General features: G+C 34.1%; 2 protein-coding genes across 2 annotated transcripts; one reads left to right on the plus strand and one right to left on the minus strand.

Annotated features, from left to right (window-relative positions):
- Window positions 1-173: 173 nt before the first annotated feature.
- Window positions 174-27,520, plus strand: LOC148270639 (putative proline--tRNA ligase, mitochondrial; the record flags this gene model as incomplete). Its single annotated transcript, XM_088242322.1, has 6 exons — window positions 174-606; window positions 14,954-15,202; window positions 17,609-17,689; window positions 22,539-22,719; window positions 25,123-25,307; window positions 27,345-27,520. Coding segments are annotated over exons 1-6 (908 nt in total), but the record flags the coding sequence as incomplete, so codon positions are not given.
- LOC148270640 (transmembrane protein 234 homolog) lies at window positions 10,195-11,496 on the minus strand. Its single transcript, XM_088242323.1, has one exon. It carries the CDS (start codon window positions 10,713-10,715, stop codon window positions 10,326-10,328), a length of 390 nt encoding a protein of 129 aa, XP_088098449.1. The 5' UTR covers window positions 10,716-11,496; the 3' UTR covers window positions 10,195-10,325.
- Window positions 27,521-27,526: the final 6 nt, after the last annotated feature.

The following is a 27,526-nucleotide window of genomic DNA, read 5'->3' on the forward strand; positions in this document are numbered from 1 at the left end:
TAAGTTTATTGTGCATCAGAAGTCCCAACTCCATGGGACTAAAAGTCCTGTGTAGAGATGGGCCGAATTGGAACTTGTCCAATCTCGAGTGTTATAAAGTGTGTAATTAATAGTAAAAAAAACTTAAATCGGTTTAATCAGTCTTGGCCGTTAGACCACGTTTTCTGCCAAATCGGCGATTTTGTTATTTTATTTATTTATTGTGCATCGGAAGTCCCAACTCCATGGGACTAAAAGTCCTGTGTAGAGATGGGCCGAATTGGAACTTGTCCAATCTCGAGTGTTATAAAGTGTAATTAATAGTAAAAAAAACTTAAATCGGTTTAATCAGTAAAAATAAAAATAATTGCCCCCTCGCGTTTTCTAAAACTGTGGTTTTAAAAATAAAGTACATTTATTTTATTGAAATTAAAAATCGTAATGTCGGTTTAATAAAAGTGAAATTAAAAATAATTACCCTTTGCTATTTTTGATAAATTTGTGTTATAAAAATAATTATTAATTTATTCCGGGCGCGATTTATTAAAAATAGTTACTAAAGAAAGTGAGTGAGTGAGTGCATCATCAGGGATGGCGAAATGCATAGCAGTCAAGCAGAAGACAGCAGTATGTCAAAGCTTTAAATTATTATTAGATTTAAGGGATATTAATATGTTTTTTGTGTTTTTCTTGTCTGTTTATATTGTGAATATTCTGAACAGTAATCACACGTTTTTTATAAATGTTTTATTTGATTCAACAATACACATCGTAAATCACTGATTAATTTTTGGTTTTATCACAAAATTATTTATTAGCAAAAAAAATTATTGAAAACTTGTAAAATAATTAATTTAGCAATATTTTTTTGTTAAATTTAATTTAATTTTGTACATAAAATAATTACTATTTCACATCTCCGCGCAAGTATTTAATACTCATTTAAAATCAAGTTAGGGTAAAAGACCGAGTTTATTTTATTGCCACGATTTTAAAAACTCATAGCACAGCAACATAAATATTTTAACGCGTTAAATATTCCAGGCAAACTTACTCAAAGATCAGAACCTAAATTTATTAATGATTGCCAAGTTTATGATATATGTAATAGATAAAATTATGAAGTGCAGTTAATAATACATGATAGTTTCATAAAAAACAGTGTCTTGTATGTTGATTGTGTTTTCTGTATATATATATTATTTTATTGCCCTTGTTTGTCTTCGCTACATAGTTTAATGTTATTTTTGTTCAGTTTCTTGTATGTACGTTTCTTCGTGTAAGTATTGTAATCGGCCCAGGCCAAATACATAACATTTCGGGTGATATACTCGTACAAACTTTGGTACTAATTAATTTGTCAGCATGCGTCGCACTCCGAGTATAAACACAAGTCGGTACATGATTACAACACCAGGTTTACTGGTATGGCTATACTGGGGCTAACTGTTCCTAGATATTGCAATAAATATGGCAAAAGGACACTGCAATACAGTATACCTAAAATATTTAACATGTGACCAAACAATATTAAAAATACTGAGTTAAATACAGGAGTGAGACGTTTGCTCAAATTATGGTTATTAGAAAAAAGTTTTTTGTGTTAGAGATAGTTTTTAATTTTTCATAATGTAATATGTAATGTTTTTCAAGTAAAATTATTGTTAATGTAGGTTAAGTGTAAATAATCGATGTAATTTATAAGAACCTGCTGACGAGTTGTACGTATGCAACTCAGTGGGACTTTAATTTAAGACTATTTTGTAAATATTTTTGAAAAAATAAACAATAATAAACTAATAACTAGTCCCAACTCAACACAGCACTAACTTTTAGTCGCACGAAGTTGGGACTTATGTTGTAAATAAACTGTTATACATTTTCCGAGACAATAAATAAATAACAAAACTGCCCATGGATATGCCTGCCTCCGTGGTTAGTGGTCGAGACGCTTGACTCACACGCGAATGGTTCCGGGTTCGATTCCCGATGAGAATGCAAAAATTTAATTGTGATTTTTCTCAAACCTGGGTGTTCTGTGATGTAATTCCGCAATGTTATTGGGCCCCTGGCCTGTTGTGGTGCAAAAATAAAACAAAATAAAAATATGTACTGAGTTCAATCACAAATAACTGTCGACGTGCTTGAAAACATGCTAAGCATTTGAGCGATCAGAATGAACAATAATGAACATGCTTAAGTTATCGCGGTCATAAGTCGACGCGTGCGTAATCTCCAAGGTAACGCTTGGATCAGTTTGTTTTCCTCGTAAATAGATACAGTTCATTGACGAAAAATCAGCGTTTACTATAAAAAATAATACAATATATTTCATAAGCAAAATAGTAAGGAGTATCTAATACAAAGAAGTGAAAATTAAATTACAATTACTATAGCGAACAAAAATAGCAGTTTTGGAATATTTTCCATATTTACACCGGTGAAATTCAAATATGTGATTGCGCAGCAGGATTATACGTCGTGAAACGTAAATGTTTTGACATTTAATACTAAGTGTTCACGGATGTTGCATTATGATAGCGAATACGATAAACAACCATGCTGAGAAATTGTTATCACGTCGATAGTTATTTGTGATTGAGCTGCATTATATTTATGTTAATACTAATTGAATTTATTTACTGAAATAATAATAATCAATCTATGTATTGAAAAAAAATGTTGACAAATTAATTATATAATTACAAATGGTTTGTACATACATAATTAATAACAACGTTTCTACCTCTAATATAGTGAAAACTGTTGTTTAGAGAAGGAGAGTTTTTTTATTTTTATTTATTTACAATTTTAAAAAACCCGTTAGGGTTACATTAGAAATTTAATATTGTCTAGTCATTTTATGTCTCGTCTAGTCTAGTTAGTTCAGTCATCATGTGCTTTTTCAGATTGATTTTAAATTTGTCTCCATTAAAAGTTTTCAAGTAGTAAGGTAGGTCGTTGTAGTGTTTAAGTCCATTATGTAGTATTTTTGACTGTCCTGTGTTTGTCTTTGCTTTTTCAATATGATAGTGTTTGTGTTGTCTGGTGTTATATTTGTGTATGTCAGCATTTTTGACTAATATTATGTCGTCGTCTTGTATGTTTCCCAGTGTTATTTTGTGCACAATTTTTAAGGTCTCAATTTTAGTCAAGTAGTTTATGTCAAACTGGTGTGTTTTTTTGTACAGTTCAGTCGTAGAGGTCAGGTAGGGTAGGTTGTATGTTAGTTTAAGAATTTTATTTTGTTGTCTTTGTATTCTTGTTATGTCTGTCTTGTTGCCAGTTCCCCAGAAGGCGATCATGTAACTCAATTTACTTATTATTTTTATTAATTTACTTTTAATTTATACTATCTTAAACAGGTTCCTTAAAATTAGATATTTTATCCTAAAAGAGACACCTTTTTCCACTGTCTGGGTCTCGTGTGTTTTTTTCATTTAGATTTTAATGTTTTAATATTTGCTATTAATTTTAAGATTTCTGAAAGATTTTTAAAGTTTTTTTTCCCAACATATGAATAATGAATTTGGCAATGCATCCAAAATAAAACACGTTTATTGGATTTTAATTCTAATTTATTTTTTTAAATATACAGGAGCGTATATTGTGACGCGTTTCGTCTTGTTAGAACATTTTCAAACTAGATTAAACATTTACAAAATTTCCTTATTTACTAAAAATAATTACTATTTGATGATTGAGGATTTCTGTACAAGCCAAGATAAGTCAAGTAATGTAATTAAATTTGTATCAGGTTGTGGTCCTGTGGCTAGTGTCACGGACTCACGAACCAAAAGTTCCTGGTTCGAATCCCACTGTACCCCAACTGGGTACCCATTTTCTAATAGTGAGTTATTTAAAACTCGTTGAAAATGGCCCTCAAAATGCAATATTTTGGTAAATCATAAGAACGCAAATATTTCTTTAAAAAAAACGATTTTATTTTATTTATTGGGGATATCAACAGCAATATATGTAACAAAAATACAACAAATAAAATATACAAAGAATAAAACCAATGACAGATATCCACAGAAATACATTAAATATACGTACAATACATACTAGTGTGTTTGTGTGAGTGTAAGTGAGTGAGAGGGGTGAGTTTAAATTTTATTACTTTGAAATTAATATAATCACTATGTTAGGTTTTATTATACGCGTATCTAAGCCCTTTAAAAATGATCTAACAATAAAAAATCTTTATTATAGCTATGTAAGAACCCATCTTGAATTTGCGTCTATCATTTGGAATCCACAATACATTACTTATACTGACAGGCTGGAGAAAGTACAACACAAATTTTTAAAACATTTGAATTTCCGATGCTCTCTTATATTTCCAAATTATGACTTATCTGCACGTTTTAACAAACTTATTAACCTTGAAAAAGGGAGAACATTAATAGACAAAATCATTAACAGTCTTACTGATTCGTCCCAGCTCCTAAATAAAATTCAAATTAACCGTCCATCCGAAATCACCCAACCTTTCGAATACCTAGCGTCAATACGAACTATTGTCAGAATTCGTTTTTACATAGATCGTGTTCCATTTTTAACAGCTTTTTTAACCATATCTATCATACAGGATTACAATTATTTAAAAATAGTGTATTGAAACAAATGCTTGTCACAAGAGGCAAAATTGGCAGTTCACAACGGAGTCCCGGTCCCATCCCTAATGTATGGGAGCGAAGTATGGACTTGGTAAAACAGGGATAAAAGTAGGCTGAATGCTGTTGAAATGCGATCTCTCAGGCGAATGTATGGTAAAACTATGTACGATAGATGCACAAACGTTGAGATCCGTACATTATGTAAGGCTGAGACGAGCATTATCGACGAAATCAAGAAAGGAGCTCCGCGCCGGTTCGGACACGTAGAACGAATGGACGGCGAGAGAACGGCTGAGAATATTTACGATGCGAATGTTGATGGATGCAGAAATAGAGGAAGACCGAGAAAGACATGGCATGACCGAATCCAACAAATACTTAAAGATAGACATGTCAAAAGTCGGAATAATCGGCGCGCGTGCATGAGAAGATGTATGAATGTAGAGGAAGCGAGATCTGTATGCAAAGATAGAGTGTTGTGTTCTATCCTCTCTGCCTACCCTTACTGTTAATTATACTGCTAATATTTGCATTACTGTGAGAATCGCTTTACTGAAATTTTATCAACTACCTTTGGCTTAAAATCTTCTCCTTATATTGCTTTTTTAAATATTACCCACACCGGTTATTCTTTCTTTTTTCTCTGCTGCATTCCAAGGTTTTATACTTTTAAACTACTTTTAATTACTTATATTGTATATGTATATAAAATCAATATATTGCTGCTCTTGCTGTGTGTCGTTAATTTGGAAGATGTTTTTAAATTGACTTAAATTTATTTTCTTATTTAAAGATTCGTCTCATCGTTTCTTTGAATTTCTTAAAATACGTGTGTATATTTTTCCCTTTTAAAAAATGTTATTATTATTTTATTTTATTTTTACAAATTTTCTTCATTTTTTTTACTTTAATTTAAATTTTTAAACAACTTTTATTTATGTTATTTTCCTTCTCTTTTTTGTACTTAAATTAATAACCAGACATAGAATTACTTTATAATATGGAAACTTCGCTGGTCCATTAGATTTAAGTCTAACTGTGTAAAATATAAAACTTTGTAGCTGTACTGTATGTTTCCTAAATAAAAGAAAATATTGTTGAAACTATATCGGTGTTGGATACAGGCTTCATTATATAACATAGATTTATGTTCAATGTCAAATAAGGTAAAAATACATTCAGATTTTATAAAATTATTTCATCATTTTAATTTAATTGATTGGGAACATGGCAAGTTTTATTTATATATTTATTTATTCATATTTTTCGCTTACAAACTATAATAAATAATAAAAATAATGTGATCTCACTGGGGTTTCCCGTGCCGAGGACACTTAACAATATACTTTTTTGAATTTACATTTGAGAATAAACAAAGAAGACTAACTTAAAAAAAAACAGAGATAAATATAATAACAAATATTCAGACAGTTTTAAACACTACATATTTATGTACATTTATATTACAAAACGCACAATGAAAATAACAAAAACTTAACATAAGCTATACACTTGTGGAGCTGTTGATTTAATATTGGTTTGGGCGAATGAGACTATCCATTTTACTTCTACCTAGCTCCATTATCCATTTTTTTATAGCCTTTTTAAACATTTTCTCACTACTAATTGTTTTAATAGATAGTAGAAGTAGGTTATAGATTTTAGTTGAATAATACTTAAAATCCATTTGTACGAAATTGGTATTAGTTTGTATTTGTTAAAGTTGTCTATGTGTTGAGAATCTAGTGATTATATTATTTGTATCTGATGTATTTTTTATTTATTTTTATTTATTAATAACAAATAAAAATACAATATTACAACTAAATACAATTTTTTACATTTATCAAATACATATATTTACATTAACGTCTCCCATTATGTGAAAGAAATAAACAATTCTTGTGTACATAATGGGGAGTGACGTCTTACAATAGATTATTTTATTTTAATTAATAATATTTTTAGGATAATGTAAATAAATTACAAAAAAGATATAAACAATGTTTTCAATCAGTGTTGCATAAAGAAGAATTATAGATGTATTTTTTTATTTCTTTCTTAAATATATTGTATTCCTTACTGTACTTTTTATTATCTTTGTTCATTTCATTAAAGAAAAATCTTCCTCTGTAAGTATAATGATGTTGTGCAGTAGTTGTTTTTAATTTAGGAATGAAGATATTACCACCTGTTCTAGGGTCGCGTACTTACGTTTTGAGGCCTAGAAATACTACTATTTATTTTATCTTTATGTATTTGAAGCAAACAATTAGGAACTTCAGCCCTACGGGAAATTGGATACGAAAAATGTTTTCTTACGCGGGGTAAAATTTAGAGCATTAAATTGTACGGCAAAGTTTCTTGAAAATGTACAGAAAAAATAATAAAAAATATTTGGATAAAAACGCACTACTTTAAATGACGTCACTGGTTCATGTGAATCAACCTGTGATCTGAGAGCTATGGAAGATTTCCGGTCTGCTTGTCGCTTCTGGACCAATGGGAAGAACAGAATGAGAATAAGCGGAAATGAACCTCTGACGTCACACGCGGAGTTATTTCAGAAATACAAAACTTTAAAAGAGTATTCAATGCTCCATCCCCATTACACCATGGTTTGAAATCAAAAAGCAATCAAAATTGAACATCTCCTTAATATCAAGAATGAGAATAGGACATTGTCTCGTTGCCTTGCATTTATCGAGAATAGGCGTCTTTACTTCGGCAATGTGTCTTTGTGAAAATGACGATGAGACATTAGATCGTCTGTTTTTTGACTGTCCCCTCTACGAAAGAAGCGAATTCCTTCAAAATATTTGTGAAGAATATAATACGTTCCCTCTTAACGTAAAATTTTTACTAGCCCAGAATGATTTGGATACTTATTTACTTCTGACTAAATTCTTAAGGACAAATAATAAAAATATTTGAATTTGTTAAATATTATTTGCATAATTTAATTAATAAGTCTAATTGAATGTCCCTCTTTACTTTTGGCCCAAAATTTCATTTTATGTTTACGTTTAATTTATACGGTAATAATATTTTATTGTCACATAACTCTTTCATACTGATTTTAACTACCTCACATTATGTTATATTTTTTCGTGGGTTTTTTTTTTGTCGTTCACTGAAGCGTATATTCTTTAAATTTCTTATTCTTGTTTCTAAGAGCCAAAATCACTCGCAAACGAGTGGAGGCGCATAAAAAAATAATAAAAAAAAACACTTGAAAAAATCGTAGCGCCGATAATACGATATGTAAAAATTAAAAAAAAAAAATTTGACGATCCCTCGGGCGAATGTGCGGAAAAACAATGTATGATAGGTGCCCTAATGTCGAAATTAGAGCAGAATGCAAGGCTGAGTTAAGCATTATCGACAAAATTAAGAAAGGTCTTTTGCGATGGTTCGGTCATGTGGAGCGAATGAATGATGAAAGAACGGCTAAAAAGATTTATGACGCGAATGTGTCCGGTTGTAGAAGTCGAGGAAGGCCGAGAAAGACATGGCACGATCAAGTACAACAAATTCTTGAAAGTGGTCATGTGAAAAGTCGGAATAATCGACGTGCGTGCATGAGAAGATGTATGAATGTGAAGGAAGCAAAGGAAGTGTGCCAGGACAGAGTGGTGTGGCGTTCTATCCTCTCTGCCTACCCCTCTGGGGAAATGGCGTGATGGTTAGTTAGTTAGAAAAAAACCACTGAACTTCCTCATTCTTTTTATAGCAATTTTATATCTAAAACCTTAAATTTTTTAAATAATTGAACTGTGGAAAAAGTAGACTGTTTTTTCAAAATAACTTTTACAATTAATTTTTGTATTTTTTCAACCGGTAAAATATTTGTTTTAAAAGCACCACCCCATCCGATTATTCCATACTGTAATATGGATTGGGCGAATGCAAAGTAAATTTATTTTAATATATTGTTGGGGTTATGTCTTTCATTTGAGTAAGAGTTGTAATTAACTAGGTTTCATTGTTAAATTTAAAATTTCAGGCGTTGCCTAGTGCGTGAGTGCGATTTTTTTAATTATTATTATTATTTATTTTTTTTACAATAAACATAATAATAAAACAGAGTATTTAAAAAATAAAGCATAATTACATATCAATGAAATACATATTGATAGAAAAATAGTAAACAAAAAAATCCCACAAAGGCACGGCCTGTTCGTGGGTATACAAGAAAATGTTAATGAATTTTTGCTCCTATAATAAATAATGGACAGTCAATTGATAATTCAATCTCATGAATCTCACCCACATAAATAAAGTCTTCAGCTCTTAAATTCCAGAAACATCAACAGGTGAAAGAATTGAAGGATTATAGATGTTCAAATATGGGCAGAATGGTGAATGTTACACTGTGTGTAAAGTGACCATTTAAACCAGCCAATGACAGGTCATAAGCCCTGTGATGCCTAGACCTCTATATTACCTTCTCCCAAATGTCCTTCATCTCTGTTGTGATATGTTAATTATAACATTTTTCCATACGCGGTTCGTTGAAAATATTTCGGTTTTAAAAACTCGGTTGATTTTAAAAAGTTAATAAAAAATTATTTTAAAAAACGCAATGAGCAAAGAACTAGTAAGTATGGCAATGAAGTGAACATGTAACACAACAAAAAGTAAAATATAAAAAACAAAACAAAGATAGCATTCCTTAACTTATTATTAAGGTTAACAAGACACAAACACTTTACAAATTTACTATTATGCTCAATGTTTGTTTTTGAAAATTTATTGATAATTTTAAGTTGCCAGAATTTCACTCGTCCATGCACTTTGTAGCTGCAAGACGATTAGTAATCTAGCTTCAATAGGTAAATGTTATCAACTATCAAATATCCTAATTTAGTAAATGAGGTCTAGAATTCCAACCGTCCATGCGCTCAGTAGCTGCGAGACTTGTTGTCATCTAACTTCTATTTTTATAAATTTGTTTTTTATTTCATTTTTTAAAATATCACTAAAACTCTAAACTCCATTGTCAAATAAAAAAATAGAAATGTAAATAGGGGCTAGATTTCTTATTGTCCATGCGCTCTGTAGCTGCAAGACGTGTAATCTAGCTCCTATATATCATAACTGGAGACGAGAAACAAGAATCCTAACCGTCCATGCGCTCTGTGGCTGCAAGACGATTAGTAATCTTGCTTCAATATGCAAAATTTTATCAACAATAAAATACTCAATTTTTTTAAATGGGATCTAGATTTTCAATAGACTATGCGCTCAGTAGTTGCAAGACTTGTTATAATCTAACTCCTAAATGTGTTTTTTTTAATACAATTTTAAAACTTAACTTCATTGTCAAACTTAAACATAATGTAAATGGGGGCTAGATTACTTACCTTCCATGCGCTCTGTGGCTGCAAGACGTGCTGTAGTCTAGCTTCTATCTGTTATTATTGAAATCGATCATGACTGGAAACGAGAAACTAGAATCCCAATCGTCCATGCGATTTGCAGTTGCAAGATGTGCTGGGATATTTATTTATTATACAGCGCCCTTGAGGTGATTTTCATAAAAACGGCGCTTTATAAATTATCCAAATATAAATAAATAAATAGACGATACTCAAACTCGTCCCTGTTTTATTTTGGTGTGCAGTAAACAGGATCTATTGTCTTTTTCCTAGTAAATAACTTTATTATTAACGGTATAACGGTATTATTAATTAAATCACACGTAAAAAGTGGTCTTTATTTTCATGTCGAAGTTTTGTCGAGCCAGCATAGTGTTGTTCCTGTCAATATCAACAGCATCCCAACGACAGTTTCTCTGTTCGGCGCATCTTCTCCTAAGATCCAACTGGAAATAGCCGTAAACACAAACGTCAAAGAATTCGTAACGGGCACTACGAAAGACAGCTCATTGTTTCGAAGGCACACCACATAAAGCGCCGAACCGACTTGGTTGAGTAAGAACGGCACAGTATAACTCCAATTCAGGAACAAATGCTTAATTTCCTTTGTGAATTTTCCTATTTTAGAGTCCGATCTGACTTTGGTGACGTCCTTTGACGCCATTTTTAAGAAAGGGTTTGTCGCTCCCCACAAAGCCGCCACAGCTATAAAGCCGGCTATCGATGTAAACATGTTGTTTGAATTCCGAATTCCCGCGTCTCAATTCTTCTTTTAGTTGCGTTTTCAGTGTTTCTGCGTCCAGGCGGATTAAGAATACAGCTATATGCGTGATATCAGGGATAGTAATAAAAAACTATTACGTTGAAAGGTTTAAAAATTGTTGAGGTTTTCAATTGAGATTTTTATACTGATTAGTCATTTTATTCCTTTATGTATCAGGCGGGTGCGATATATATATATAATTATACTAATTATCTCTTACGACGCTGACAGTGCTTCTCTGTGGTCTAACGAGTGTTTCCGACTCGATGGCTGCTCTCATGTAAAAATGTTGAATAAGAAAATCAAATGGAGATAAGTTAACTCCATTGCGTAGTTCGATTAGGTTCGATTCCTGAAAGGGCGTACTTATAATACTGTTTTTTTGTTGTTGTTAAAACTGCAATATTTCATTATTCCTGAAGCGTAGGACTGATCATCATATTTTCACGTGACAGGTGATCAAAATGCGATGCATTTGGTTTACAAACGCACTGCGGAAAGGGAAATGTATATCTTATAACATCTTGTATATGGACGAATTTCCACGTTTACAAACCGTTTTATTTATGGTTTTAGTGACAACAGCGAATTTACTACATTTGTGTTCTTATCGAAGAGAAAACACTTTTTGCGTGCACTGACTCATATTAACATAATATTATATTGACTTCTTACTTGTTATCGAAGATTTTATAGAAAAAGTTCATGTTTTGTTATTATTTCGCAAACGTCACAAATGTCATAGAAGAAAAAATAAATGTCAAATTTCAACCCATAAACTAGACTTTTATTTCTAAAGACAATAAAATATTTATAATCAAGAACTAACGTACTTTTTCTTGTGGATAATCGGGTATCCCTGGCGTTGGCAATTACGTCTTTTTATTTATTTGGATATTCTGAAAAATAATAATCAGATTCATTTCCTGTTTCCTTCTCTAATGGGTTTTCTGTAGGGGTTGCCTTCCTCTAGCTAAGAAATAACCCTTTAAATTTATTGCAACAAAGAGGGAAAACATTATTGAGAAGAGAAAATGGAAGTCTAGGCATTTACAGGGCTTATGACTTATTATTGGCTGGTTTAAGTGGCCACTTTGCACACTGTGTAACATTCACCACTGTGCCCATCTTTAAACAACCACATATCCTCTGCTCTTCCATCTGTTGACTTTTGTGAAGTAAAGGAGCTGAAACCTTTATCATGCGGGTGAGATTCATCAGGCTGAATCAAATCACCTAGTAGGCAACACCTGAAAACATCATTCACTGGATATTGATATCCACAAATCTTTTTTAAAAAGCACTGGATTTAATCTTTCAGGAATTTTATTTTAAAAAATTACAAAATAGTGAAAGTTTCGCAGTAAAAGTGAGTTTCTAAGTTTCATTGCGTATCGATACCTTCGAAACTGGTATCTTAGTTATAAAATTAAATATATTTATGAAAAATCAATATAGTCAGCGTGTTTGGCTACCATGCAAGAGATATAATATATAACTTTTAATATTTTACCGTTTTTGCTTGTTATTATTATTACTATGGACATCCTATATAGCGCTATTTTCGTAACAAAATACCTCAAGGGCGCTTTACACAGTGATTCTATAAAATTTGTAATTTAATTAAAATAATTTATTTTGTTGTCACATGCTACGGATTTATTCAAATTTATTGTATATGTAATGTAAATGCGCATCTTGAACATAATGTAACTTTTAATATTTTACCGTTTTTACTTGTATATATAATTTTTGATACTATTAAAATATTATTTGTGTTTTCTCATACTTTTTTTAGCTTGAATTATGTATGTGTAATTTTAATACGTTTTTGATATTTTTTAAGCCTGTATTGGGTGCGCATATTTTGTTAATTTAAAAAATACTTTTTTATTTTTGTAATTTTTTACATTTGCACTCTCGTACTAGTCCAGTTTGTATGTACATACATGTAATTTTTAAACTTTATATTTTTAATTTTTCTTTCCCAGATTGTATAATGTAAACATCATTTTAAATTTGGTTCCATGCCTAGTATTATGTTTATTTTGTTATTTTTATAGATTTTTTATACCCTTTTTATTTGTAGTGTATCATAATTTTTATTCTGCTTTTGTAATAAAACCGTCTTTAAATAAATATAGTTATCTACATGTCCCTAAATGATTTTTTTTTTAAAACTCCTTAGGAATATTTTATAAAATTATGTAAAATATGTTTTCAATTTAATAAAAAAAAGTATAAAAAAATCTTCGGTTTGGTTTGAGACATATTTGACATAAAATGTTTATTCAAAAATTAGTTTTTATACTAAAATATTTTATAGACTCTGGACTGGCACCTGATGCGTAACACTTATCATCTTATCTTCATGTAACAAAAATGATCAAATCAAGACACGCTGCGATTGCTGTACAATGTAAAGCTCTATGCGCCATTAGTGGCGGAAAGGGAATCTTAAATAATGTTATTGATGAATCTGAATACATAATACTCGTACATTGTTGTGGCTCTTTTTTTATCGGATTCTTGTCTATTCTGTCACGGTGAACGTAATGAATGTCTGAAAAGTATTATATCAAAAAATATAAGGGTTAGTAGGAAAAAAAGTGGATCGATCGCAGATTGTTTATGAACACGCAACCCGAAACGTCAAAATTAAACACATAGAAAAAGAATATGTCAAACGCAGCCAAACGTCAATACAAAGTCGGAAGAAATTTAAATTTAAATCTTAACCTAACATCAATATAAAATTTAATATCAAGAATAATTATTATAAATACTTCTTACAAACGAATATGAAATACTTGTCTAAGATATTTCAGCCGTTAGTTGTAACTCCTAAAAACGCTGTCATTAAACACCAAGATGTATCTTCGAAAAGTCAAAAGGTAATTTATATAGCTCCATTTACATAAAAATCACCTCAAGTATAAAGAGACCAATACGTCTCGCCACTACAGAGCACAAAGACGGTTGGGATTCTAGTTCCCCATTGCCAATCATGATTAATTTTAAATAACATAATTTAAATACATTTACATATTACAACAGAGAAGGGAACATGGACATCTAGGCATTTACAGGGCTTATGGTCTGTCATTGGCTGGTTGTGGCCACTTTACCCACGTTATTCACCGTATTACCTATTAATCTACCAATGAATAAAATGACTCGCTAACAGTCTGTATTGAATGCCGCAGCGAGACTTATTTTTGGAATCTCTAAGTTCAGTCATATCTCTCCACTACTTCGGGAATTACACTGGCTAGTTTATTAGTAGTAGTTTATTAGCTAGTAAATTAGTTTCCTATTCAAATCCCTCCCACTAAGGAAAATCCAGGTTAATGAGGTTAATGAAATGAATTATTTGGGGATAATACTTGATTCAAAATTGACATTAAATGCAAATTTTGAACACGTTAATAAAAAAATATTTTTCCTTAGTAGATTGAGAAATAAATTAAATAAAGATACTGCAGAACTAATTTACAAAACAATCATTCTTCCACATATAGATTACTGCTCAACAATATTATTTTTAGCAAACGAAGGAAATTTAAATAAACTAGAAATTTTACAAAATAAAGCGATGAGAATAGTTCTTAAGAAAAATAAATATAGCAATGTAAAAAAAATGAGAGATGAACTAAAATGGTTATCTGTAAGAAGGAGACTTAAATTTAATATGTTGATATTTATACATAAATTTTTTCACGATAAATTACCAAAATATTTTAAGGATAAAGTTGTCTTAAACAAAAATTGTCATGAATATGCTACTAGACAAAAGGATAAAATAAGACTACCATTATTGAAAAGAGCTGAGTCGCAAAATTGTTTGATGTATAAGGGTTTAAAAATGTATGATGAGATGCCTGAATGTATGAAGAATGAAAAGTGTCGGAAAGAATTTAAAAATAAATGTATAAGTTACTGTAAGGAAATGTAAATATATATAGATGATGTAAATGTACATAATAGTTTATATTAGTTTTAATATAAGCTAACTTAAGAAATAAATAAAAATTATTAGACAAATGTGTGTGTGTGAGTGGAGAGTGGAAAAGGTTTTACCAGTGGTCCCCCGAGGATGCGGCTTCTTCTGCGGTATAAAGCATCACATTCACATGGAACGTGCATAAGTATTTAATCGTCTGCACATAACACACACCTACTCAAAATATTGTTTCATTAATTTTCAGCTGATGATGGATCTCGGGCTGGTTCGCCCCACCAGTTCTCCGGGCTGCTTTGCCCTTTTGCCCCTCTGTCTGCGCTCGCTTCGCAAGCTGACATCGCTGGTGGAGAGGGCCCTCCAGGGCGCAGGGGCGCAGCCGCTCGCCCTGCCCCTGCTGGCTTCCGAAGACCTGTGGAGACGCAGCGGAAGACTCGATGGAGAGGAATTGATGAAGACATCGGATAGGCAAGGACGAGCCTACGTTATCTGCCCGGTATATTATAAAATCTCCCTTGATTACAAAATAGAAAATATTAATTTAGATGTAGTCAAGTCTATTAAGGACCTCGAAGTTATCATGGACTGTAAACTTACCTTTTATGAACATTTGATGCTAGGATTAACAAGTCACTAAAACTCTTGGGTTTTGTTAGCGGGACATCTAGTGACTTTACCAATATGTTCACGGTTAAAACACTATATTGCTCACTTGTTCGTCCTCTTTTAAAATGCCCCCGTGATCTGGTCTCCCTTCTATGTAGGCTGGATAAAACATATCGAATCGGTGCAACATCGTTTGCTAAGAAAAGTAGCATGGCCAATTATCCACGCTCGAGAGGGGAGACTACACTTACGGAGAAATGGACTCAATGTTCAAAATCTCAAGTCTACAAAAACGTAGAAATAACATTGACTCCATATTTATGTTTAATTTGCTGAATGGCTTAATTGATGTACCATCGTTACTGGAACAAGTGGCATTCAATGTCCCGATATAATAATGTGCTGTTCCTCGATCAGCACAGCCCAAACTATGGCTCGCATGCACCAATGTCCCGATTGTGTCGTATTGTAAACTCGAGACAAGATCTGGACTCTTTTGGTGTAAGTCTTTATAGATTTAAAAATTCACTAAGATAGGCCGGATCTTGTCTTGAGGTAGTAATTTTTATTTTTTTTGTCCTAGCTTTAATTTTATTTGATTAGTGCCTGTATTTATTATAAGAAATTGTATTTACCATCGCTAGAATAGACTGCATAAGTCCGTCAAATAAATAAATAAATAAAAATAAAACAAATTAACCATCTCTCCATTTCCCGTAGGTGCAGACCGAGCACTCTCGTGAACTTTTTAAAAATTTTTTGTGTGTACATTGTTGTCAATTCAATCAACTGTGCATTGTTGTCAATTCAACTTCTAAAGGAAAATGCGAAAAGAGAAATCAAACGTCGGCCATTGCCAAAAGTGCCATGTCTAACCTCGATGAAATCTAGAAAGCCAGGGGCGTGAGCAACGGTGCCGAGATAAAGCTTGTCAAGAGTTTGGTCCACTCTATTTTCTTTAATGTTGCAGAAACTTGGACCATCAAATCAGCGGAAAAATTAAGAATTGGCGCTTTGAAATGTGATGCTGGACGCGTATTTCAATTTCAATTTTATTTATTCATATATATGTACATAAAATTAGGTGTATATAAAAATGACACATAAGTATACATAATATCCAGAGAATAATAGGTTAAAAAAGTAAGAGAATCTTGTAACGAAAAACTCCATCAGAGACGGGAAAATTGTCAATGTCCAGAGTAATATTGTTCAACGTAGAGATAGCCCTTCCATTTGCAGGTTGGTCCCGTGTATTAGAATGTGAAACAGTCTATGCTGACGCTGTCTAAGGTAATTATCCGGAACATAAAAGCTAATACTCCGCATAATTTTAGGGTTGTCAAGTAATAATACCGCGCAACAATCGAAAGAAGTGCGTTGTTAAATACACATTCCTTCTAGTCTTCAAACTGCTGTAACCGAGCACACCCTGGAGGAACTCAGTGGGATAAATCCGTGGATAATATCCACGCGCGTATAGGCATGCAACTCCTGTTCTTTGCTGCTAGCAAGAGGCACGGCATCATCAGCATACAAAAGAAAATTGACAGTCAAATCGCCAACTTTTCCTCGCATCCTTTTCAGTTCTTTCATACAGTTATCGATGTATACGTCGATGAGCCATATATATGTGATAAAACAAATATATCGTCGTTGCCCATCAAATATGGGCCATGTGACTCGGAGCACATTCTGAGAAAATCGATAAAAACGATTTTAAAAAAAAAACCAAACTGAAAATAACACTTCGGTGTATGGACGAAGTAGGAAAAATACAGTGTTTTTATTTATATCCCTACAGAGATGAGGTAGAATTTTTTCAAATTCAAGGTTCAGGATTATGGATATTCGAGCGTTTACAGGGCTTATGACCTGTCATTGGCTGGGTTAAGTTAACATTCCCCACTAAAAACGAACCAAAAAATACAGTGTTTTTTAATAAAGTAATATATTTATTTAAAATATTAATTACTTGATGCCAAAAAGTGGTACTTTGATGATTTTCTCAGAATGTGGCCCATTTTTTCATTTTTTTTTCATTTCATTTTTTTGCGCCACAACAGACCAGGAGGCCCAATCACAGTGGTGAATTACATTACAAAACAACCAGGCTTGAGAAAAATCACTTTTTTTTTTTTTTTGTGTTCTCTCCGGGAATCGAACCCGGAACCTTCCGTGCGTGAGTCGAGCGTCTTGACCACTGCGCCACGGAGGCCGCCGCGTATCGTCGTTGCATTTGATGTGCAACGACGATATGCTATTATAAGTGATGTAGTGTTTTCTTTTCTTTTAGACACACGAAGAAATGATCACAGATTTGATTTCCAGCATATCTCCCATCGGCCAAAAGCAACTTCCTTTGATGCTGTACCAGGTATGTGTATTATAATATCATCGGTAAAAATGCCAAGTGACAGGTTCCCCATAAAATGAATATTTTGCATGGGCCACTGCAGATTTCTTCTTCTTCGTCGTTTTTTCATGGCCTTTTCACTTCTCAATTCGGGTGTTCTAGCCAGTGTCGAGTATTTTTGTTTTTTACATATATACACATTTTTTGTAATATAATATGTACAAGTTAGTATGTTAGTATTTAATATAATAAATACATATAATAATAAAACATATTTACAACTTTACACCATTTACAACTAGATATTTACATAAGATTTTAAATACACGTTTATTGGGTGGGGACAGGAGGGTTAGAATATGAATAGGGAATGGGATATTAATATCAGAGACGTCGGATACGAAATCGGGATAACAATCATTTATGGGGCATCAAAAATAATATGGTTTAAATCTTCCTCATCTAGCTGACATTCGCAAATGGCAGAGTCCCGGACATGGATTCTGAACAGGTGAGAACCTTTGCAGCAGTGCCCAATGCGCGCGCATTCTGCATATGGAGGATGTCTCAAACTTGTTCAGAATCACTTTGGAAAACCAAGGCTTTTCTGATACATTTGGTTTCAGTTTGAAAAGATGTTTACCCTTGGCTCGGGAGGAGGCTACCCAATATTCCTGCCACGTGCGAAGTTGCTTCTCCTTCGTCATAACAAGGACATTCGCAAATGGCAGAGTCCCGGACATGGATTCTGAACAGGTGAGAACCATTGCAGCAGTGCCCAATGCGCGCGCATTCTGCATATGGAGGATGTCTCAAACTTGTTCAGAATCACTTTGGAAAACCAAGGCTTTTCTGATACATTTGGTTTCAGTTTGAAAAGATGTTTACCCTTGGCTCGGGAGGAGGCTACCCAATATTCCTGCCACGTGCGAAGTTGCTTCTCCTTCGTCATAACAAGGAGATCACCCGGTGGTAGTAAATTACTATAGGCAGGATCCCCGGAGTGGACCGCCTCCTTTGCTAACGCGTCCACTTTTTCGTTCCCGGGAATACCGCAATGGCTAGGGATCCAGGACATAACGATACTCTTATTGGATGCCTCTGATAAAGAAAGAGGAAATCGAGTTTCCACGCAGAGCTCATCCTCGGGATGAGAGGGGGGATGGGGGGGATTTGAATTTTTGTAAGGCACTCAGGGAATCTGACAGGATGAGAAACTTGCTATATTGTGAGCTTAAAACGTATTTGACAGCTTCTCGGATTGCGATACATTCCGCTGTAAATATGGATGCATTTATTTATTTATTTGACACTTTATATACATATATAATAAATATACATATAAGGGCGGGCATATTGCCTTAAGGCAATTTCTTCCTACCTACCCAAACCGTTCAGTTTGAGAAAATTATAAATACATGGACATATTGAATCTTACAATTTTATACAAAAATTAAAAGCAAAGATTAACAAAAATAAATATATATATAAAAAAAAAAATAACACTATACTATGAAGAGAGGAGAGGGGATGGGAAGGAAAGAAAAAGGATAAAGGAACAATTTAATATTTAGATAGTGACATTTCAATCTTGACTTAAATGTAAATAATGAAGGGGCGTCTCTAACATTAGTGGGTAGATTATTCCACAATCGAGCGGCTACTACTGTGAAAGAGGAGGCAAAAAAATTAGAGCGATGACAGGGTATTTAAAGGGTTCTCTCGTTACTAGAACGAAGAGATAGTCCGTGTTGTGAAAGAGGTTGGATGAGCTCTCTCAGATAAACAGGCGAAGTGGGATATTGTGAAGATGTGATAGAATGTGAATGTTTCTTCTATGCCTGATGCTGGGCCAGTGTAGTTGCGTGCGGTACTCGGTTATGTGGTCAAATTTGCGAAGATTAAAGAAATAACGAATACAAATATTCTGCAATCGTTCTAACTTATCGAGCAATTCAGAGTTAGCATCTGGATAACATACATCCGCGTAGTCAAGGAGTGGAAGAAGTAAGCTCTGGACTAATGTTTGCTTAACATTGATTGGCAAGAAATTCTGTAATCTTTTAAGTGAGTGCAAACTGCTATAAAGTTTACTACTAACTTCGTAGCATTCTTGTGCACCACTGCAGATTGAATAAACAACTGGTTAGAATGAAGCGCTCTGAAATTTCTAGGTGTAGGTTCTACAGTGCAATTCAATTCAATTAATTAACTAACTAACTAACTAACCATCACGCCATTTCCCCGGAGGGGTAGGCAGAGAGGATAGAACGCCACACCACTCTGTCCTGGCACACTTCCTTTGCTTCCTTCACATTCATACATCTTCTCATGCACGCACGTCGATTATTCCGACTTTTCACATGACCACTTTCAAGAATTTGTTGTACTCGATCATGCCATGTCTTTCTCGGCCTTCCTCGCCTTCTACAACCGGACACATTCGCGTCATAAATCTTTTTAGCCGTTCTTTCATCATTCATTCGCTCCACATGACCGAACCATCGCAAAAGACCTTTCTTAATTTTGTCGATAATGCTCAACTCAGCCTTGCATTCTGCTCTAATTTCGACATTAGGGCACCTATCATACATTGTTTTTCCGCACATTCGCCTGAGGGATCGCATTTCAACAGCATTCAGTCTACTTTCGTCCCTTTTTTTCCAACTCCATGCTTCGCTTCCATACATTAGGGTCGGTACCAGAACTCCATTATGAACTGCTAATTTAGCCTCTTGCGATAGACACTTATTTGCTACGACAGACTTTAAGGCACCATTAACTCTGTTACCGGCACTAACCCTCCTTTCAATATCCTCGTCCATATTTCCATCTCTAGTATAGTAACATACTACCCAGATATACAAATTCTTCGACCTGTTTCAAACTATCTCCATTTACTACAATCTTACATTCAGTCATAGTTACATTTCTTTCAAAGACCATGAATTTATTTTAAATATAACATATACATACATTACAAACATATATTCAATGCGTACATATTATTAATATATTGACATTTCTTGGTGGAACTGCATTTTAATTATAATAATAAAAATACTTTATAGTTTTATTCCACTTTTATTTATAATTATTTTATAAATTTTAATTATTTTATAAATTAAATTGAAATGGAAATAGTTTTAATTAATAAGATCTGGTCAAATATAAGTAAAAATAAATTGCAGAGTCATCTGCAGGCGATTACTAGTACTTAATTTAACTCAGAAGAGTCTTAACTACATAAAATAAAAAGTAAAATAAAGTAATCTGCTTAATTAAAATACTTAACTTCAATATCAATACATAGATGGCGCTCCAACTCGCTTGTGGATGGTTTCTCGATTCGGTAACATATATACAAAAATCAAAAATGTTACATGTGTGGATATTCGCTAATAAGCGGAATGGGGAATGTTGTAGTACCTACTTAAAGTGGCCACTTAACCCAGCCAATGACAGGTCATAAGCCCTGTAAACGCTCGAATATCCATAATCCTGAATTTGAAAAAAAAAATAAAAAATTCTACCTCATCTCTGTAGGGATATAAATAAAAAAAAAAAGGGAAATAGTTTTATTTAAATTTGAATACATGTAATTCAAATACATTTTTATTATGAAACTTCAAAAAAAATCATATATTTTACACCAGTTTTTATTATATACATTCAAACAAAACTTATATTAACAATATTTTGAGTTTGTCCAAATTTTTGTAGACAAGGACTGGATTCAACTCCCTGGGGAGCTGTTAATATTAACATTTTACAACAGAGATGATGAACATTTAAGATAAGGTAATATAGAAGTCTAGGCATCTACAGGGGTTATGACCTGTCAATGGCTGGTTTCAGTGGCCACTTTACACACTGTGTAACATTCACCATTCTGCCTATATTTGAACATCTATATTCCTTCAATTCTTTCATCTGTCGATGTTTGTGAAGTTAAAGAGCTGAAACCTTTATTTATGCGGGTGAGATTCATCTAATTGAATTATTTCGCCTACATACTAGGCAACGCCTGCTCTCAGCTCTTTAACTTCACAAACATCAACAGATGAAAGAATCGCTTATTAGCACGTCGATAGTGATTGAGCTGCTGTTATCAATATAAAATATTAATATTGATAACTTATATGGTAATTGAATCCAGTTGTCTGCAAAATTCGGACCAACTCAAAATATTGTCGACTGAAAGGTCAAGAACCACCGCACCAAAGTTTTGTTCTTTTGTATTTTTTATTTATTTTTTTATTTAAATCTTAAAGTCATACATATTGTTATGTGTGTTTTAATAATAACATTGCAAATATATTTAATTTATAAATTGTTTATCACATACGTCTTGACCATTATTTTAAATTTTGATATGTTTTTTTCTTCATAAATATTCTTTTCCATTTCGTAATACTTTTTAATTGAATTTTGTGACTTTGCCTTTTTCCTAAATGGAAGTCTAATTTTGTTCTTTTCTCTAGTATTGTGATCGTGTTCACGCTGGTTCCGATCAATTTTTTTCCAAAATTCTGTTTTTTTTATTAGAGTTTATAATTTTATGAACAAATATCGTTGTATTGTAAAATATTCTTTGTTTATATGTTAATAATTTCATTTCATTTACCATCGACTTTACCCTCGTGTATCTGTTTTTTTTCAAAATGATTCTAAAGGCTTTATTTTGTAATACAGTTAGTTTATCCATGTTTTCTTTGTTTGATAAAAATAAAATGCTACTACAGTAGTTAACGTGTGGTTCAATAATTGCTCTGTAAATAGTTTTGCAAGAGTCCTTATCAATAAATCTTTTGATCCTTCCCAAAATTGATATTTTTTTTGCAATCTTATTTATTACCATCTTTTATAGATCGGAAGCAAGTTCAGAGACGAAATGAGGCCGCGATACGGGATCATTAGGTGCCGAGAATTCCTAATGAAGGATTTGTATACATTTGATAAAGACGAGCATTCTTCCAAAGACACGTATGAACTGATCAACGGAGTCTATGATAAAATATTCAGAGAAATTGGCCTGGACTTCGTTAAAGGTATGTTATTCAAGATACGAGTAATTTCAGAGAGGGACATGGGAACTCCAGATATGTACCAGGGTTATGACCCGCCATTGGCTCTTATTATGCTATGCAGCTGGCTGTTGGGCACACCGATGTGAGTTGCAATATTTCAGGCGAATTATTTTAAGCGGACAAAGGCAACCTCTTCTGGCTCTTTCTAGAGCATATAGGACATGCTCGACGGATGCACTCCCGGTTCTAACGGGCTTGTTTCCTTTAGATCTGGAGGTTCAGCGATGATCTGCAAATTTCCACTTAAAAAGAAGGCGTTCCTCTGTTATTGGTCTACTCCCAACTGAACGAATGTCTCAATCAAATATTAAAAAAATGACTTTAAATGCTCTTCTTAATGCTTGGCAATCGCGATGGGAATCTTCCCCTTCAGGGAGGGTTACCTTTCTTTTTTTCCCTTCAATTCGTCAGCGCTTAGAATCTTCTCGGGTTATCCCCGATCACCGGGCTACGCAGTTTTCATCAGGTCATGGTAAATTTAATCAAAAATTATTTGTTTTTAATATTGTTGACTTCCCTTCGTGCTGCTGCGGATATCCTAACCGATCGTCTGAACACATCCTGTGGTCTTGTCCCTTTCCCCTTCTCTATGATTACCGAATGGAGCTTCTCGCTACTGTCCGTGGCCCTGTCATAGGTCCTGTTGGATATACAGATCTGGTGGCTTCTAAAAAGAATTTCGAGGCTTTTAAAAAGTTTTGTAATCATTTCGGCGAATTGATCATGTCCAATCAATTTAATCCCAGTCAGTGAAGAATTCACTTCCCTCTCTTCTCAATCCAATGAAGTACATATTATGTACTTTTGGATTACTTTCTTTCAGCACAAAGATGCTAAGGCTACCAGATTTCAGAGAGCTCCTTCGGGCAGCTTTTCTCGTTTGACCATGAGCAAATTTTCCGTGTATGTGGGCACCGCCAAGGAGACTTATGTCCTCAGATGCGGTATGTGGTGGGTAAGCTTTCATTGGCTCTGTTTTGAGACCGCTTTTGTGGAATGTATTCTACCGTCACAAGAAAGAAGGACGCATCTAACATTCTTTTCGAAAATGAGTTAAATACATATTCGGAATCAGGAAAAAAATACGCATCTACTAAAAATACATCTATCTTCCTAAAGTTCCAATATAACTTTGTAGTAACGTCTAAGGAGTGATTTATATTGACACACGAAAAATCATTCGTATCTGGCGTGTTAATTAATTTTTTTAATACAATGCTTGACATATAAATCAACATAATTACGAGGGTTGTGTAAAAAATAAGGTTCTCATCGCTGTAAACTCGCCGCGCGAAATGCTAGACAAAATCCGGCCACACCGCTGTGTGCGCTGGTTTCCCCACTCTAGATCTCGCCTTCCACTTGTTTCCAAAATTAAAGCAACGCTTGGGTGGACAACGTTTCGGGACTGATGAAAAAGTGCAGAAAGCGGTCACTAAATTCCTCCACGGACTGGCGGCCGACTTCTTTGTAGCTGGATTCCAAAAGTGGATTAGTCGTCAACAAAAATGCGTTGAAAAATAGTTAAGAAATTATGCTTCCCAATGATGTATTTTTGAGTTCAAATGAAAAATGCCTTAAACCTGAAAAAAATTTGAGAACCTTATTTTTTACACAACCCTCGTATATAGAATCAGCTTTAAAACTGAAAAAAACTAAAATAAACCTATTTAAATTTATTTCAACAGAGAGGGAAAAAGTTTTCGAGAAGGGAATATGGAAGTCTAGGCATTTACAGGGCTTATGACCTGTCATTGGCTGGTTTAAGTGGCCACTTTACACACTGTGTAACATTCACCATTCTGCCCATGTTTGAACATCCACATTTCCTCAACTCTTCCATCTGTCCATATTCCCTTCTCGAAAACTTTTTCCCTCTCTGTTGAAATAAATTTAAATATGAACAACTCCCTAGGGAGGAAATCCAGCCAGTCTGCAAGCATTTGGACATAATCAAACATTGTTAAAATAAACCTAATTATTAACGACGTTCTTACAAGGTTACGTCATTTTGCAAAAATGTTAGAGATGAGACAAATCGATCAACGCAAATCAATTAAATAAAAAATAATTTGTTTGTTGTTATTCATGAAAATAAGTATTTGATGTCTTATTTTTTAGTAAATAATTGTCTTAAGCACACTATAATAGGCTTGTTTTTGCGTTTTTATATCAATTTTCGGAAACAGAGTCTCATGTTTGCACGAAAAAACTGATAAAATCGATTTGATCAGTGATCAGTAATTTCCCATCACTAGTATCAGTTTGGCAGCTGTCTGCTATATTTTAAGCACTATAATAATAAAATATTTAAAATACCCTCATTCCGAGGGCGATGAGTTATTTTCTTTTTTATTTGGACAGTGGAAGCAGACTCCGGGACCATAGGTGGCACTTTGTCACACGAGTATCATTACCTGACTTCCATCGGGGAAGACGCCCTTATTCGCTGCGAGTCCTGCCTACGAATTGCCTCCTCCGAGTTCAAAGCCGGACCGTGCGACTGCAGGCCAGGTAAAACTGCACACAGACTGCTGCCGGCCATAGAGGTAATTAACACACACATACACGAGGGCGTCGGAAGCAAAGATAGCAACCCCTAAAAAAAATTTTTTTTGGTTAAGATTTCATTCTGTAGCTTATCAACTTTATTTTTATAAAAATCATGAGTTGAGTTGCAAATGTAGTTTAAAATCATACTTCTGGTGGTTTGAAAATAGTGTTTGGAAGCAAACAAAATTATTGTTTTTTATAAAACCAACCTTTAATGACGCTACGTTTTTAGCCATTTAAATTTATTTCAACAGAGAGGCAAAACATTGTTGAGAAGGGAATATGGAAGTCTAGGCATTTACAGGGCTTATGACCTGTCATTGGCTGGTTTAAGTGCCCACTTTACACCCTGTGTAACATTCACCATTGTGCCCATGTTTAAACACCCACATTTCCTCAACTCTTCCGTCTGTTGACTGTTGTGAAGTAAAGGAGCTGAAACCACTTTGGCCACTCAGTGACCACTTTACACCCTGTGTAACATTCACCATTCTGCCCATGTTTAAACACCCACATGTCCTCAACTCTTCCGTCTGTTGACTTTTGTGAAGTAAAGGAGCTGAAACCACTTTGGCCACTCAGTGACCACTTTACACCCTGTGTAACATTCACCATTCTGCCCATGTTTAAACACCCACATGTCCTCAACTCTTCCGTCTGTTGACTTTTGTGAAGTAAAGGAGCTGAAACCACTTTGGCCACTCAGTGGCCACTTTACACCCTGTGTAACATTCATCATTCTGCCCATGTTTAAACACCCACATTTCCTCAACTCTTCCATCTGTTGACTTTTGTGAAGTAAAGGAGCTGAAACCACTTTGGCCACTCAGTGGCCACTTTACACCCTGTGTAACATTCATCATTCTGCCCATGTTTAAATATCCACATTTCCTCAACTCTTCCGTCTGTTGACAGTTGTGAAGTAAAGGAGCTGAAACCACTGTGGCCACTCAGTGGCCACTTTACACGTTGCGTAACATTCATCATTCTGCCCATGTTTAAACATCCACATTTCCTCAACTCTTCCATCTGTTGACTTTTGTGAAGTAAAGGAGCTGAAACCACTGTGGCCACTCAGTGGCCACTTTACACGTTGCGTAACATTCATCATTCTGCCCATGTTTAAACACCCACATTTTCTCAACTCTTCCATCTGTTGACTTTTGTGAAGTAATGGAGCTGAAACCACTTTGGCCACTCAGTGGCCACTTTTCACCCTGTGTAACATTCATCATTCTGCCCATGTTTAAACACCCACATTTCCTCAACACTTCCGTCTGTTGACAGTTGTGAAGTAAAGGAGCTGAAACCACTTTGGCCACTCGGTGGCCACTTTACACCCTGTGTAACATTCATCATTCTGCCCTTGTTTAAACACCCACATTTCCTCAACTCTTCCATCTGTTGACTTTTGTGAAGTAAAGGAGCTGAAACCTTTATCATGCGGATGAGATTCATCCGGCTGAACCGATTCACCTACTAGGCAACGCTTGAAAACAATTTTCCAATTTTTATACTTCTTCTTTTACTAGGTAGTAGAACCGCCAAAAGGGTGATTATTTGGCGTAGTTTGAACTATGCAAATCAACAGCAAAAGAAGTATTTTGTCTCGTCCTCGCCTCACATAAAAATTCACACAATTTAAAAGTTCGGGACTGTCGAGAGCATTATTTAATAACTTGAAATGCAGCCCTAAATCTGAAATTATCCTTCTATTTTGTTAACATACATTTCATATCACCTATAAGCTGCTCGCTTCAAATTAAAATAATAAGAACATTTCCCCTCGGGGTAGGCCGAGAGGATGGACCGTCACACGCGTCTATCCTAACATACATGTCTAGCTTCTTCCACATTCTTTGTCACACATACCCCTTGGTTGTATCTGCTTTTGGCACGACCAGACTTAAGATTTTGTACATTCGTCGAGGGCTCTGGTTCTTTTTAACACATAGAACCGTATTCTTCACGCGCTTGGACACAGAACAACACCTATTACTAACATCAGTTTAAATGTACGTATCTTTTCGTAGGTGGGTCATACGTTCCTTCTTGGCACTCGATACTCTGCCCCGCTTAACGCAACTCTGACCTCTAAGGAACCCTTGCATATGGGTTGTTACGGCTTGGGCCTGACGCGGATATTAGCTGCCAGCTTAGAGGTTATGTCTTCCGAGACGGAGTTAAGATGGCCGCAATCTTTTGCACACTTATT

This window comes from Micrasema longulum, unplaced genomic scaffold, assembly GCF_059751315.1.
Source record: "Micrasema longulum isolate JH-2025_06_02 unplaced genomic scaffold, ASM5975131v1 h1tg003651l, whole genome shotgun sequence".
Classification (NCBI taxonomy): Eukaryota; Metazoa; Arthropoda; class Insecta; order Trichoptera; family Brachycentridae; genus Micrasema; species Micrasema longulum.